At 38.2% G+C, this 15,564-nt stretch overlaps 1 protein-coding gene across 1 annotated transcript in view; it reads left to right on the top strand.

Moving 5' to 3' along the window:
- The first annotated feature begins 1,127 nt into the window (after nt 1-1,127).
- FOXN1 (forkhead box N1) overlaps nt 1,128-15,564 on the top strand; it is a 126,383-nt gene continuing 111,946 nt past the window's right edge. Inside the window, exons 1-2 of the mRNA XM_088477809.1 lie at nt 1,128-1,469; nt 7,679-7,798. Of these exons, the coding sequence (XP_088333935.1) occupies nt 7,741-7,798 (58 nt within the window). The 5' untranslated portion in view covers nt 1,128-1,469; nt 7,679-7,740. The remainder of the gene's footprint in view (nt 1,470-7,678; nt 7,799-15,564) is intronic.

Genomic DNA, 15,564 nt, shown 5'->3' with positions numbered 1-15,564 from the left:
GTCTCGCAGAAGATCCAATGCTGCGTCTTAAGACAACTCTGAATCAGGCCCAAATGAGGTATTATTCAGCTGGCCACTTGGACGGAAAACCCATCCTCCGCTCTTCCAGATCTCTGGAAGAGTTACTTAAAAAAATAGACCAGTATATTGTAAAATTACTTTAAAAAATACTGATTTCCACTTCCTTCAAATTTCATGCCATTTTGCAGGGATATAGGGGGAGATGTACTAAGACTTGGAGATTGAAAAAGTGGAGAGAGATGAATTACCAACCAATCAGCTCCTAACTGCCATTTTTCAAACACTTCCTGTAAACTGACAGTTAGGAGCTGATTAACTGGTACTTTAACTCTCTCCACTTTATCACTCTCCAAGACTTAGTAATCTCCCCCATAAGGTCCAGCTGCTCCCCACAAAATCAATTGAAAATGGGAAATTATTACCACTGAGATCTCATGTAAATATTTTGTCAGATAACCGGAATCTCTTTTTTGTGGGTGCAGTAATTTGCTCAGTTAGGCGGATCACTGCACCAGGCCTTAGATACTATAGAATACCCAGCTCTGGCCATTCTATGTAAAATATACTTACCAACTCTCCACATAAACTCATGCTCAGTTCCAGACAAGTATGAGCACATTCTGCAACTACGTTTTCATGGAATCAAAACTTGGAGGCTTGTGGTTCATTAACAGCCTTTTGGGAACCCTTGTGTTTGTATAATAAAATTTTAGACTTAGATACACTTTTATTTTCAAGTACATTTTTTTAAGAACATGAAATGTTACAGATATATAACTTCCCATGCATTTTCCATTTAGAAGTAACACTTGCCACTTTCTCATGTAAAGCTTTTAAAACTTACTCACTCTCCTGTTCACTTGTATGGCAGCGTGAAGAATCCATAACTTACTCACTTGTTCTTTTTTATTATTATTACATGCAGATTTGCCTGGGGCCAACAAGAGCTGATATAATAATTGGCTCTGACAGCCATCTGCCTGCCTTATTTCAACTGATGTAATCACAGATCTATTTCAACATGCTTTTTTTTTTCTACCTGAATTCTCTCCACCTCTGACAAGGCACCCTGATCTAATTCCTGGGCTACAGCAGGAGCACGCTGATGTGCTTCACTAGGAAGGTAAGAGGAGACAACTTACATCTTCCACTAGCATTCTAGAACTCATGCGTGAAAGCCAAAGTAAGAGAGCATCACAAGCCCTTTTCTACAGCATAACTATTTAATGCTGAGGACAGACCAGGACACATTCCCAACTGGAATACAGCAGTGGTACAATCTCTCTCGCTCGCTCTCTCTCTCTCGCTAGCTCTCTCTCTCTCTCTCTCTCTCTCTCTCTCTCTCTCTTGACACACTCATCTGCCTGGAAGACCGCAGGACCCATCACCAAGTTTGTTATGTCTGCTGGAAAGAGCCCAACTCTGCAAGGATAGGACGGCTGAATGAAGTAAGTGTCAAGATGCAACAACAAGCTTGGTTTGTTCTTTTTGTGTTGTTTGTTGTTGTTTATTTTGTAGGGGTTTTTTTATTCTGAGATTGAGGTTTCTTTCTGTTTATGTGCCGCATTGCAATTTTATTATTTATGATCAGTTTTACAAATAGTAGATGCACAGTTTACAACTATACAATCAATAATGTTTTCAGCTTAATTTCAAGATATAAAGCTGTTTAGTAGTATTACTGGTCATTTATTTTTAATTACAATAATTTTTAAAAATATATTTGTGAATCTTATACATAGGCAACAAAACACCATTTATTACTTTATACAAATAAATTCAATAAAATTAAAAAATGTATAATAATTTACAAATATAGTTCACTGGATTAGGGCCACTCACATAGTTGTTGTATTATTATTTTTACCAATAAATTTTATTCTGTAAAGCACCAAAAGTGTCAACGATACATAATCCAATATGCAATATAAATGTTACAATTGCATGGCATTGAATAAACAATCAAACAGTTGATAGTCTCGTAACAAGAGAAAATAGCAAAACATTTATATGAACAATAGTGACCATTTATCAGTGGCCATAATGAATAGAATACAAACAACGTAAATGGTGAATTCATACAGTAAGGTAGCACAGAGTAACATTTGATATGATAGTAACCAAATTATAGTTTTTGTATTATTGTAGTGTATTCATCTTTTAATATAAATATAATAATAATTTTTTATTTAAGTCCAACTTTTTTTTTTTTGCATAACCATGTACACAAATGTTTATCATGTCTACAATCTGAATTTTGATACCAGAGGCACTGTAAGACAATGTCACTTGTCCAATTTTACATGGGACTGCCCTTGGAATTTGAACTATTGATCCCAGTAAGTCTCTTTCTTATTATTATTATTTCACAGTCAGTGATCTTGATCACTGGACCAACTCCCAGCCTTGCATGTATTTTACAGTTTACTTAATATGCTGGGACTATGAAAGTCAGTTGGTAATATTAATATTCAAGCACAAAGGCAAACACGTAAATACACATATACACACATTTGCAAATACTTGTCCTAGTTAGTTCGCAGGAAGCAGATGACTTTAAAAGTATGAGAGAAAGTGCAAATATTTGAAGTAGGTATTTATCAACTATCATACTAGGAAGACACTTATAGTAGGTGCATTTATGGCATGCTCAGAAACGGGAGTATTTATAATGGGTGCATGGTGTGCGGTGTGCGGTGCACCGCACACCCTGCACCCATACTTTTTTTTTTATACTTACCTCTCCGGATCAATCAATCCATGTCCTACGGAGTAGTGCTACAGAAAACGCCTGGAAAATGGCTGCTGTAGCCATTTTCCCAGCATTTCGCGCATGCGCAGTAGGAAATCACCTTGAAAATGGGTGCTGCGCCATATTCCCGGAGAACTGTGCATGTGCAGTAGACGCCAGGCACACTCTAGTGCCCAGACTCTACCGCTGCTGTCAGTTCGCTGACGGCAGCTGGGGAGAGAGGAGGGGGCCCCCGGACAGTTAGTGAACACGGGCCCCCTCCTCTCTTAATATGCCCCTGCTCAGAAAACATATTACAGGTGTAGAATGTCATTGTCTATTATTTTATATGTGTGATTGGCCTTTTCCCAATATTATTTGATTCTGATGCCTGAAATTGATGAATTGGGTTGATAGATACAAAGTGGGTGAGATTCAGTGAACGCTTTCATTTAACACAAGTGGAGGGACGTGAAGTCATTTGAATTTGATGTGACAGAGAGTCACAAAAGCCACTGTAACCGGACATGGCAGAGAGCGTCACAAAAGCCACTGTAATCTGGCGTGGCACAGAGGGTCACAAAACTGGCGCTCCGTATTCTTTATTTTATCAACAATATACAAATATCAAAAGTCAGTAAAATGGTGCATCATTCTTTGGGTGGCTTTTCAGAAAAATCATTGGTAGAAATTCTAACACTGAGAGATGTAATCAGTACAAAGCAAACCAATTTCATACAGTTATACACATGTTGAGGCAAATTGAGAACCTCTATTTATTTGTTTTTTTTATTTAATTTTTTATATCTACAAATAGTAAATAATTTAGTAATAAGGATTTAGAAACTGCAAGACATTTGATGTCTAGCTTGGTAGTAAATACAAGCAATGTTCCATAAAATATGACCTATATACATACACCAAAGATTGATGGAGCGAAAAGCAAGAAGACAAACAAAAGAAACATACAGAAAATTAAATAACTCAGTGCTAGAAGTGTGTTTCCCAGTTTCCCTTTAAACAGGTAAAAAAAATACTGTAGCTGCCAGAGTAATTTTTGGGGACGGTTGGTGGAGTGCTTGGGTAACCTCAGGCATCTGTGGAAGCCTATGTAAGACCTATAGCTAGAGCCACAGGTGACTTAGGTCGGAAAGATTTTGTAATTGTCCTCAGTTTGTCCAAGATGATAGTCGTGCACACTTAAAAAGATTTTCAGCCAATTTATGTTAATATAATTACAAACTTTAAAAATTAACCCTAATTAGAATTAAAGAAATATTTTTTTTTCTTTCATTCAAAATAAGGTTTTGTAGTTTCTCTTGATAACTGCCACTGAACGAATAAGTCACTAATAACCTTTGTTATGCAAGTTAGTGCCAACCAAGGGTGACTATTATGAAAGTTTTTCCTTATCTGTCAGTTTAAAGATGTAAGATAGTAAGAGTACAGTAGATGTGCCAAAGTAACATTATCCTTAATAATTATATTTTGTTGGTTAGAGGTGAGACTATATATAATATATACATGTATATATTTCCATAGACAGATAGATATATCCTTACAACATTCTTTCTATATAAATTAAAAATCATACATTGTTAAAAACATTATAATAATAATTACTACATGTCAATTTATTAAATGTTGCCAACATAGACATTGAAAATGCTAAATGTCTAAATTAAATAGTTTAATTAAATTCATAAACATGATATCTTGATTCCAATCCATCTTTGCTGATGGATACACCTGAGGCATGACACAGAACTCATTGCAGAATAAATAGTAACTTATTTGCAACTAGTAGAAATTAATTTAGTGTACTTTACTGAAAGGGTTTGGCTGATATGTAACATAAAATAGGATATGAACAAGCAATCTCGTGTTTTACCCAATACACTTAAAATTAAAAATATCATCTCATTCTTGTTAAATAAAGAGGAAAAATTCATTGCATGATCAATCATAATTAGCCATAATAAATAATTTTGCCAGTTATACTTAAGTAGCACAAACAATTGGTATTATTAATCAGTTTTAAAATTACTCCCTCCTGACATTATTGATTATATTTAGACCAGATTCTTTCAACATCGCCAACTGAGTCATATGGAATAGGCCCATCAACTGGGTACTGTTATAATTTACAGTAAATGGTGATTTTCTATATGATGGGTTTTTCTTGAACTAACAAATACATTAATAAATAATAGCCATTTGATCTGCATTCCTGTTCTCGAATGAAGTGAATAGAGTTGTATTAGACTATTGCAAAATGAAAACCATTCAGCCAACTATCCTGGACATCAATATTAATTTTATAGGATATAGGTGCTCTATTTAAACCTCTAAGATCAGTGTGCCATCACCATGATAATTCATAATATCCCAGTTTAAAGTAAACTAGTTCTCTAAATTGAAAATATGGTCATCAGACATAGGGCCTGATTCAGAGACAGATGCAAAGGGCGATTACGCACGCAATCGAGCGATTGGTTGCCATTGCGCATGCGTATAAGCCACGCTGCACGTGCACAGCGATTGCATTGCGATCACAGATGTATAGAGGAATTCATCGCAGAGTGAGTGACAGGTTGTCAGCGTTTGGGGGTGGTGTCGGGGGGGGGTTGTTTGAGAAACGCAGGCGTGCCTCACCATTTAAGCGGTAATACATGGGCATGCATAAATTAGCCACTGCGAGTGCATACACAGCTCTGCATATCTGAAGAGTTCCCAAGGAAGCGGTAGATCAGACCAACCGCAAGGCCAAGATGGCCACCAATGTGCAGCGATGTTACCGATATTTAAGCAGGCATGCGTCTTCGCACACAGGTAAGAAGGCAGCAGTGGGAATCCTTATGCTCCGGGAATCTTTGCAAACATTAGCATATTTTCTCTGCTGCATTTCATGTGAAATCGCAGCTTCCATTGTATTAGCGTCCATCTCTGAATCAGGCCCATAGTCCTTACATGGCAGAATAATGTAGAGGAACCACTATCCTGCCATCGTATGCATCAATATATTAAAATGTCATTAGCGACTGATGCATTATATTGTTAAATTACTGCATTACACATAACCAGAATATAAGTGTAAACCAATTTTGAGACTAGAAACAAGTTTGACAAAGTGTAAGTTCTCTTAGCAATAGTTTGCATGGATTTGACAAGTACTGTAAGGTAACAGCTTTAATGATTTGGATACAGTAAGTAAACACTGTAAAATGTATGAAATAATATGGGTGCATTCACTAATTCCCATTTCTTATGTTAAATTTGTCTTTCATGACATATCAATTTTATGACAGTAAGGTTCTTTAACACTATATATATAACTTTCTGTAACCTATAACAACCACCAATCATTTTAGTACAGTCTAGAACTAATAAAAGCAACAGAGTTTTTGGTGGAATGGGTATGTTTGACTGCCGGACATCAGCCCGGCGGTTCAAATCCTGACGCCGGCAGCCCGATTTACAAGATCCCGACAGCGGAGGTAAGTTAAGTATTCCTAACCCTCTCCACCCCCCAACCCTCCTTTAGGGGTGCCTAACCCTAGTCTTCCCCCCTTGTGCCTAACCCTAACCCTCCCTCGTAAGTGCCTAAACCTGACCCTCCCTCCCACACCCTAAACCTAACCCTCCCGGAGGGGTGCCTAACCCTAACCTCCCCCCTAATGCCTAAATCTAACCCCCCCTTCCCCTAGCCCAACCCTAACCCTCCCCGGGGGGGTGCCTAACCCTAAGTCCCCCCCAGGGTGCCCTAAACCTAACCCCCCCATATTCAGCTACATACATACTTACCCCCGGCGTTGGACGATCGGTCCGGCGTCCTCTCGGGGTCCCGGCATCGTGATTAACATAGGCATCGGCATTTTAACGCCTATGTTAGATCCCTTGCCTGGATTATGCTGTTGATATTGAGACTGGCGGGCATGCATACCCTTTTGGGCACCTTAACATAGGTTAAGGTGCATTTGTGTTACTTGCAATTCTTGTTAAACTAGACAAACAGTATATGAGCATTTAGTCACATCCTGAATGTCTTCTAAGTAAACTGTACATATTACAGTGTGGAAATGTTACATAATACATATAGCACATATTTTGGTATACATATATAAATATATATATATGTTTGATGTGTGTGTACGTGTGTATACGCACATAGAGACACACACACATGACTAACATGACTGAGACAGCAGCAGACCTTTTGACAAATATAAGATTACTGATATTTATCACTCTCTCTGTGCATGTTACCTGAAGGTATCTCTCCAATTACAGCTGGAAGTGCAGTAATATACTTAGAAGAACATTCATTATAATCAGCCAACAGTCTTTATTTAACAAAAATTTTCTTGACTTTAAAAAAAAACCAGTGGATGAACTACTGTATTTGCAATATCCACCACATCTGGAGATATGTGGCATATTTTCATTGAGTACTAGAGATTATTTGTCCGATATTTTAATACAGTTAACAATTAACAGTGACCTAACTGTTCATGTACTAATATAGCAACTCACTTACTGGTTCATATACCAATCTAAGATGTGACAAGAATAATGTCATGAATGTAAAAGTTCCAAATTAAATTGTAGGTAACACATCAGAACTTCTAGTAGTTAATATTGATATATGTAAAATTTACAGTATACACTTAGCAATAGCTCAGTTTCTGTAAATATAAAACGATAGTTACTGTTACCAGTATAAAACTGTTGGAGTGAAATACATTTAAAGGATTGCAACACTGCATTACATATACTATAGGGTAGACATAATAAACCAGTTTTGTTAATTTAACTGATTCTCCACATGAAATAAATAGATGTTAAAATTAGTTTCCAGACTTTACCCTTGAGCAACATCTTGCCATTCATTTCACTTAAATATTTATCTTGTTCTATTCTGTGCAGAAAGTAACCCAGCTTAGACACTGATGGATGTTAAAGGAATACATTTTATTTAATGAGATCACATGGAAGTTGAAAAGGAAGACTATCAGCTGGAAAGAGAGATGGTGAACACACAATCTGGTAAAGAAACATAATATTATCACGTTACTTTATGAATGTGCACAATACATTGGAATTTGTCTGTTTCCCATAATCTGTCAATTTAGAAGGTCAATTTAAAATGTAGTCTAAAAAAATTACATTAATCTTTTTGAAATTACTGTATATATGCATGTTGCTTCAGTATGGACATTATGTAAGACATGTCATTGTGTATATACAGTGTTGAGCAAATTTCTTTTTAAGCCCTTATTTTATATGGACTAATAACACTTTTCCTAATCGATAGTTTTTCAATTCTGAGTATTGTTTTGCAGTTTACATCTCCATTTCCACTAATTTGTAAATTACACATGTGAGGTTTCACTGTGAGTTATAAAGCTGCATACACACACAACGATTTTGTTACCAACAATTTTATGAACGATTTTATGAACGATTTTCTGTCAGATTATCTGTCAGATTATCTGTCAGATTTTTTAAAGTGTAATGAATGATTTTTTTGAACTGCAAACAATTTTTGCATATTCCCTTAATGAAAATCGTTCAGTTGGTCAGTCTGACTGAACTACAAACTACAAACGTGAATGCGCATGAACGATAGTGATTTTTACAACAATTGAATGATAAACAATATCGGTAACAATAATCGTTCAAAAAATCGTTGTGTGTTTATGCAGCTTAAGCATAATGGAAACACTAGATTTACAGACTCCAACACACTGAGCCATTTATGGCTGTCAAGTGATGGCTGTTTTTATATCCAGCGCAGTTTCCTTATATATTTTTAGTATTTTTCTGTGGAGTTACCAATTTTCTCCTTTATTTAACTGCAGCAGGATTTTATTGGAGTATTGGATGTTTCAGACGCTGGAGGGATTTGTTTAAGCCATTTATTGACAGTCATTGATGTGTGCTTCTTATCAAGCCCCCATATTGAGAAACACAAAACACAAAAACTTACTTTGTCCCAATTAATTAGCACACCACTTAAGCTGCATACACACTCAACGATTTTGTTACCAACGATTTTCTGAACGATTTTCTGTCAGATTATCTGTCAGATTATCTGTCAGATTTTATAAAGTGTAATGAACGAATTTTTTGAACTACAAATGATTTTTGCATATTCCCTTAATGAAAATCATTGAGTTGGTCAGTCTGACTGAACTACAAACTACAAACTATAATCTACAAACGTGAACGCGCATGAACGATAATCGTTTCATCGTTTTTTACAACGATTGAACCATAAACGATATCGTTAACGATAACCGTTCAAAGAATCATTGTGTGTGTATGCAGTTTAAATATTGCATTGTGTTTATTTTTGTGCAGTGAGCTTGCTGGATTAGGCAGACAACGTGTAAAATGATAAATGTGAGGTGCATTGTTGCAAAGTGACTGTTTCATAAGTATAAACGCTGTTGTCATGATAATTTGGTCATTAAGTTGCATTGTTCTATTTCTGCCTGTAGATAATGTATACATTTACAGTTACTAGAGATAATATACTTTAAAAATCTAATTTGTGTAGAATGTGTCCAGCATTTACTTTTTGTTCTTTCATTGTTATTTCAGTTGAACTATTTGAACTTGTAAGTACAATTATATGTGTCAACATTTAGCATACCAGTTCTGTCTGCATCCCACACTAAAAATGCATTTAATAGACTTAAGGTAATTTTCATAAAATATAAAAATGACTGCTCATATACGTTCAGTGTAAACACCATTCTGCCACTACAGGATCATCAGCTGTAAAATATTACTGTACAAAAAGCGATATCCTGCTAATGTCAGACATATGATGCATGGCTAAGTACTGGCATGACTGCATGGATCACATGAGCTCACCCATTGTGAAGCTGGATACACACCATACGATGGTGCAACGCGGTGACCGATGTAACGATACATTGTGCGTAGCATACACACTGCATGATCCGGCATACGATGGCGCAATGTATCATTACATGCTGCACGAGACAGCACAGCGTAATTCCTTGCATTGCCCCATCTGACGTGCTGAACAGCAGATGGGACGATGCAATGAATGGCCATCGGGAACGACGGATTGGACGTACACACTATACAATGTGTACGATATATCATTCCGATATGCATCGGAATGATATATCGTAAGATACATCGTATAGTGTGTACCCAGCTTAAGAAAGAAAGCCTTCACAATATCAGTATTTTAAATACACAGTGAGCATAACTGGGAAAATACAAGATGGGCAAGAGGTATATCTTACCAAAACTTAAAAACAGATCCTTTGGGGCAGATATGATTCCGTCAGAACTTGGCGCGCTAATATTTTGCAGGACATCAATGCAAGAAAACCTGGCTTGTTTTTGCTCCATTCCCATAAAAATGCAAGCAGAAAGCAAGCAAGGTTTTCCTACCATAATAGGCGGAAATGTGTGCAGATGTAAAAATGGCGCAAGGTCCGGATGGAACCTCATGGAAAATTGAATATGTCCCTTTGCATTTATTAAATTAATGTATAATTAAAATAAAAAGTCTACATATATATTTTTGATAACAGTAAATATATAGAATCATATAACCCGAAGCCAAGAAGTCCGGTACTTATAAACGTTGTATGGAAGTGATCTGGTAATGGAAATATTAAACACTAATTCTTTGGCTTGCACCAAAAAGGGGACTCCTGTATGGCTGCGTTTGTTACAGTAAGCTTTTAACCCTTTCATTTCAGATCACTCTGAATAAGGAGGAAAAATATAAACACTGTTAGTGAATGCATACTGTTTGAAAGTATTACACTTATAAATTACAGAATCTTTCCTGAAGCTGACAAAGTCCTGTTACAATATTAAAACAATTACACAGGAGTACAAGGCAATAAATCTTGTAGATCAAAGGGATGAAATTTGTGGTATCACAGGGCCACACCTAGGGCCCCTCCTTAACTCATATGCAGGCTCTGTCCCTCAAGGCTCTAATCATTTTCTTAATATGAGATCTTAGTGGGTTGCCAAACCCAACTAAGAGCGTTCGTCTAATGTCTTAAAGTAAAACAAAAGTAAAATTTGTTTAGCACACCTTTGTTTTTTTGACTGTGGACAGACTTAGGATCTTTTCACACTGTCATGTAGATCGTTTTTAGTAGACGCCCTCTTTTGTTATCAGATGTTCCTGCTAGTTGCTATTGAATCTGTTATAATTCAAAACTGAAAAGACATGTACATGTGCATGTTAATGAATTCAAATATTAACCATGTCCAGATTGATTGATTGATTGAGTATATATATATATTCCCTATAGTCACTTACATTGTACCAGTGTCAACCTCTTCCTCACTGCAATATTCCATGGTTTGAATCTCAATACATAGACGAGATAACCACAGCAGATTTTCATAGCCAATCAGACAATCAGTAGCCTGCCATGGAACTGGAGCTAGGTACACACTGTGCAATAATTAGGCTGAACGGTCGAGTTCTAGCTGCTCGGTCCAAATATTGCACAGTGTGTATGTAGCACCCTGGGCCAATTATCATTAAAAACCTTTTCGCATTTGCTCATATGATCTGGCCTGACGCACGACATTTGGCGGGAACGATGAGCAATTATCATGCACATTTTGTAGTGTCTACATCAACTGTCCAACATAATTCATTTAAAAATGTACCTTTAATGATATTTAGGAATTATAAATTCAGATAGGATCAGGTAATCAAGATTGTTTCAACTCTCATGAAATCGTGGATTGTGAGGAAAAAACCTTTCAGGTGTGTACCTATTGTAGCATCAGGGTTCTACAATATATAAAACACTAACAATCAGCATCAGGACATGTAATAAAGATTTAGAATACAAAAATGTCACTATGGGCCTGATTCTGAGTTTTCTTATATATATTCATACATGTTACATATTATATATATATATATATATATACATACACACACACACATGCATATCATATATGTACATGCACACATATATAGGTATACACACATATATACATATATTTTCACACACACATACATTACACACATTTACCTGCTGGTTGTTGTTCTGATGGGGATGGGACCTGGCAGACTGGCACAATATAATTAGGCTCCTCCCCCATGATTTGTGGGTCAATCTGAAGCCAAATTACAAAATTCTAATCAAATCACTTCATATTGGCTCCTCCTCCCTATTGACCTGCGATACGCACCATTTTGCCATGAAGGGGTGGGGATTAAGGACACGAGTCTGTCAGGGGGGTTTCTGGGCAGTGGCGTCACAAGGGGTGACACCAAAGTGCCGACTCCTCCTCAGTGACAGGAGCCGGGTGCTGCACTGTAGCATTACGGTCAACACTCGGCTCCTGATACAGTGAGGGAGCCAGCATTGCAAAAACAGACTTGTCCCTGGGGCAGTCCACATCTCTGGCACCCCCAGGAGTGACAATATCGGGGGTGCAGGCTGTGAGGCCACACCCCCACCCACTAGGCCTTGCCCCTCCTGTGAAGGCCACACCCCCTTTTTGCTTAGCCAGGCACTATAAGCCCACCCACCAATACCCGCACCAGGTGTAACAAGAGGTAGGGGCGCCACTGTTTCTGGGTACTCAGAAACCACCCCTGCATGCGCTATTGTTACCTGCATACATTCACCTGTACGCTGTGTATGTATCTTCCAGTGCTCCCGTTCCCATCTGTATGCTTAATTTACTACTAGTTATCATTATCATTACACACCAGTCCTACAGTTGGTGCTGATGGTACACTTACTTCCAACTCTGCATAGCCTGCAAATGCAATTATACTGCTCCAGTGAACTTTGCTTACATGAGAAACCTACTACAGCCCATTTACCCCTCTTCAGTCATAAATGTAGATGTGGTTAAAAATTGCAGGACTCTGCACCACAAGTACTTGCATATCCCCAGGGACTTAAATAGGGGTATGCCAGCGGTGCTATCGCACACCATTGCTGCCTCACAGCACCTGCATCTGGCTAGCAGAGTGCCTGGCTTCCCCCTGACAAAAAAGTTTCTGGCACCGATGGTATTTCTCATGCTCGTTGTCAGGGGTTTTATTCTCTGGGTCCCATCAGGGCCAGATTATGAATGGGGCGGATGGAGCTACAGCTCCAGGCCTACACATAAAAATAGTCCTATCATCATGACAGCATGATGTTGACTGGCCATCTGCTGTCCACAAGGTCAGCCATAATTCATAAGTAGCCAAATTGTATTTCTAGTTACCTTTTTTTCTTTTATATATTTAGGGAGACATTGGGGCTGATAGTGTAGGGTGTATTATACACTCCCACACTGCACTGGTCACACTTATCATAATAAGCCCTTGATCATTTTCAGCTCCAGGCCCATGTGGCCTTCAATCCGGCCCTGGGTCCCATGCTTGTTGCCAGGGGTTTCGTGCTATTGGTTTCCATGCTCATTGTCAGGGGTTCCATGCTCGCTGCCAGGGGTTTCACAACAGAAGATGCAGCTTTATGCATCCACTCCTGGCGGCGCCAGTGTTCCTAGCACTTACGGGTAATGCTATCTGTGATGTGCTTCCCTGACAGATGCTAGAGGTTAAGTAGGACCTCTAGCATCTGTCTCCTCCTAGGTGGCAGACATTTTCAGCAGATTTCATACGGACTACTAGACCGCATGGAATCTGCATAAACACTGCCCCCAAGCCACCGTGCCCCCAAAGCCACTGCACCCCTGCGGGGGCTATTGTTACGCCCCTGAATGACACCCTGCAGACAGTATCGCTACAGTGTACGTTGACACTACGGGCATGCAACCTGCAGCCTGTACATCTGCTTGGAGCATCCTAAGGATACTTCGAACAGTGCCGTAGTTCCAGTTGCTGATGCCCCGCCCCCTCTTTTTGACGTTCTGGGCTCAGGGGGCAGGGTTCGTACAGGGCTCATGGCTGCCCTGCTACGGTGCTGCGTATCCTTATACCCCTCCCCAAATTCAATGATATTGGCCGAGAAACCAGACAGTAGCTGGGATTGCTGCCCATAAAAGGTGTCCTATGAGGGGATGTGATGCCCTCTTCAAAGAGAAATGCCCAGGTGCTGCTGCTGAACATCCTGGCCAATTTAGGGATTCGGCTGGGGGTATCCAACCTCTTTATGAACGCAACTATAATAAGATGATGAAACACATAAATGCATTAAAAGTTTAATACTGTATACTTGATTTTTATTCCTTGTTTTTTTAAGGCTGCTTATTAGTTAGATTATTGTAGTAGTTTGATATAAAAAAAGCATTTAATGCAAATATTTTCAGAAGTTTTTTCGTACATTTTTGTACGTTATCCTAAAAAGAGGATGTGGCTTAATATTTACCAGAATAGCGATTGCTTTAATGTGAATACCAAGTTAAAATATTCCTTACATGAGTGTGAGAAATTAGGCTAGAAAATATAATTGGAGTTATGTTTTTAATTAAAGGAATGCTGGGGACTTGTACAAAAATGATAATAATACTAAAATGTCATTAAACAATACTATAATTTTGGTATAGTATAAAATATCCATCCTAAATATCTTGGTGAACTACGTTTAGTGGGCCTGATTCAGGTTAGTACGTTAACTCGTTGAGGGGTGAACCGCACATGTGCAGAACGAGTCCTGCAGTCACACTCACAGCGCTCCACAGCGCAGTAATTTGGAGGCAGAGAGGGGGTAGAGCTGGCCTGCGTTCCCAGAAACAGTTTTATGGGAGTGCAAAGGCCAGGGTCTTCGTCGGAAGATGCAGATTTCCCGACCTCGTCAAAGCAGGTAAGACAGCCATTCTGAGGAGCCTTTAGTCGCGATGGTGATACGATACTGCGTCTTCGGATGCAGCAATCGGATCTGCACTGCTGTCAGGAGGCATCTATTTCCTTCAGACGCCTCCTGCAGCATTAGAATATTTACAAACAGCAGATGCATCCAAATACACATTTGCTCTGTGTTCTGCGTCCACCTCTGAATCAGCCCCAGTATCGCATGCAGTACTGCAGTTCAAACTTTTTAGTGCAGATTTCTTGCCCAATCGAGTTAACAATCCTGTGACAAGACATTGACACTGTAATTAAAATTCTCCAGCAAGTCTCTTACTGCTATTGCCATTCCGTGCACTTAACCACTGATCTATGCTTTTTAATTTCCATTGCAAGTGTTGATAAAATGTCTATTGTAGTAGGTGCAGAACGAAGTCCCTAGTTCTTTGCAAATATTTGGAAAAAATGTGAATTTATATATAAAAGATCAGGTTCAAGCTTGTCAGAAGTCTGGAATTTGGTTAGAAGACAAACTGTTTTCAGTACATACAGTGCACTGCTACAGAGATACTGTAATTCACTGCAGGAATATTATGTAACTTTCTCCAATTACATATGCCGTATAGAGATACCCATGTATATATTGTCACTTTACTTTATGTTCATGAATATAGTATTTGTCAAATGTACTATAATGTTTCTTAACTGATCACTTTGTCTAATGATCTAATTCGAAAATCAATAGTTTGTTCATATCTATTGTACTGTAAAGTTTGCGTGTCCGGGTAATACCTCTATGGCTTCTGCTGTCCCTAATATTTACTGCCATTATATATATATATATATATATATATATAAATAATTTAAATGTTGCTTAAATTTAAATGTTATGCCATGTATCTCTCGTATAATGACCTTGATAAGTCTAACATATGAAAATTGTTTCAGCAGCGTTTCTTAACATTCCTCTGTCCATACTGTACATAAAGTTCATCCCCCATCACCTACACACAATTGCTACCTATCAATT

This window comes from Taudactylus pleione, unplaced genomic scaffold (assembly GCF_031769625.1).
Source record: "Taudactylus pleione unplaced genomic scaffold, aTauple2 ptg000203l, whole genome shotgun sequence".
Lineage (NCBI taxonomy): Eukaryota > Metazoa > Chordata > Amphibia > Anura > Myobatrachidae > Taudactylus > Taudactylus pleione.
Note: the sequence above shows the minus strand (reverse complement) of the source record. Positions and strands in the feature narration are given on the sequence as shown.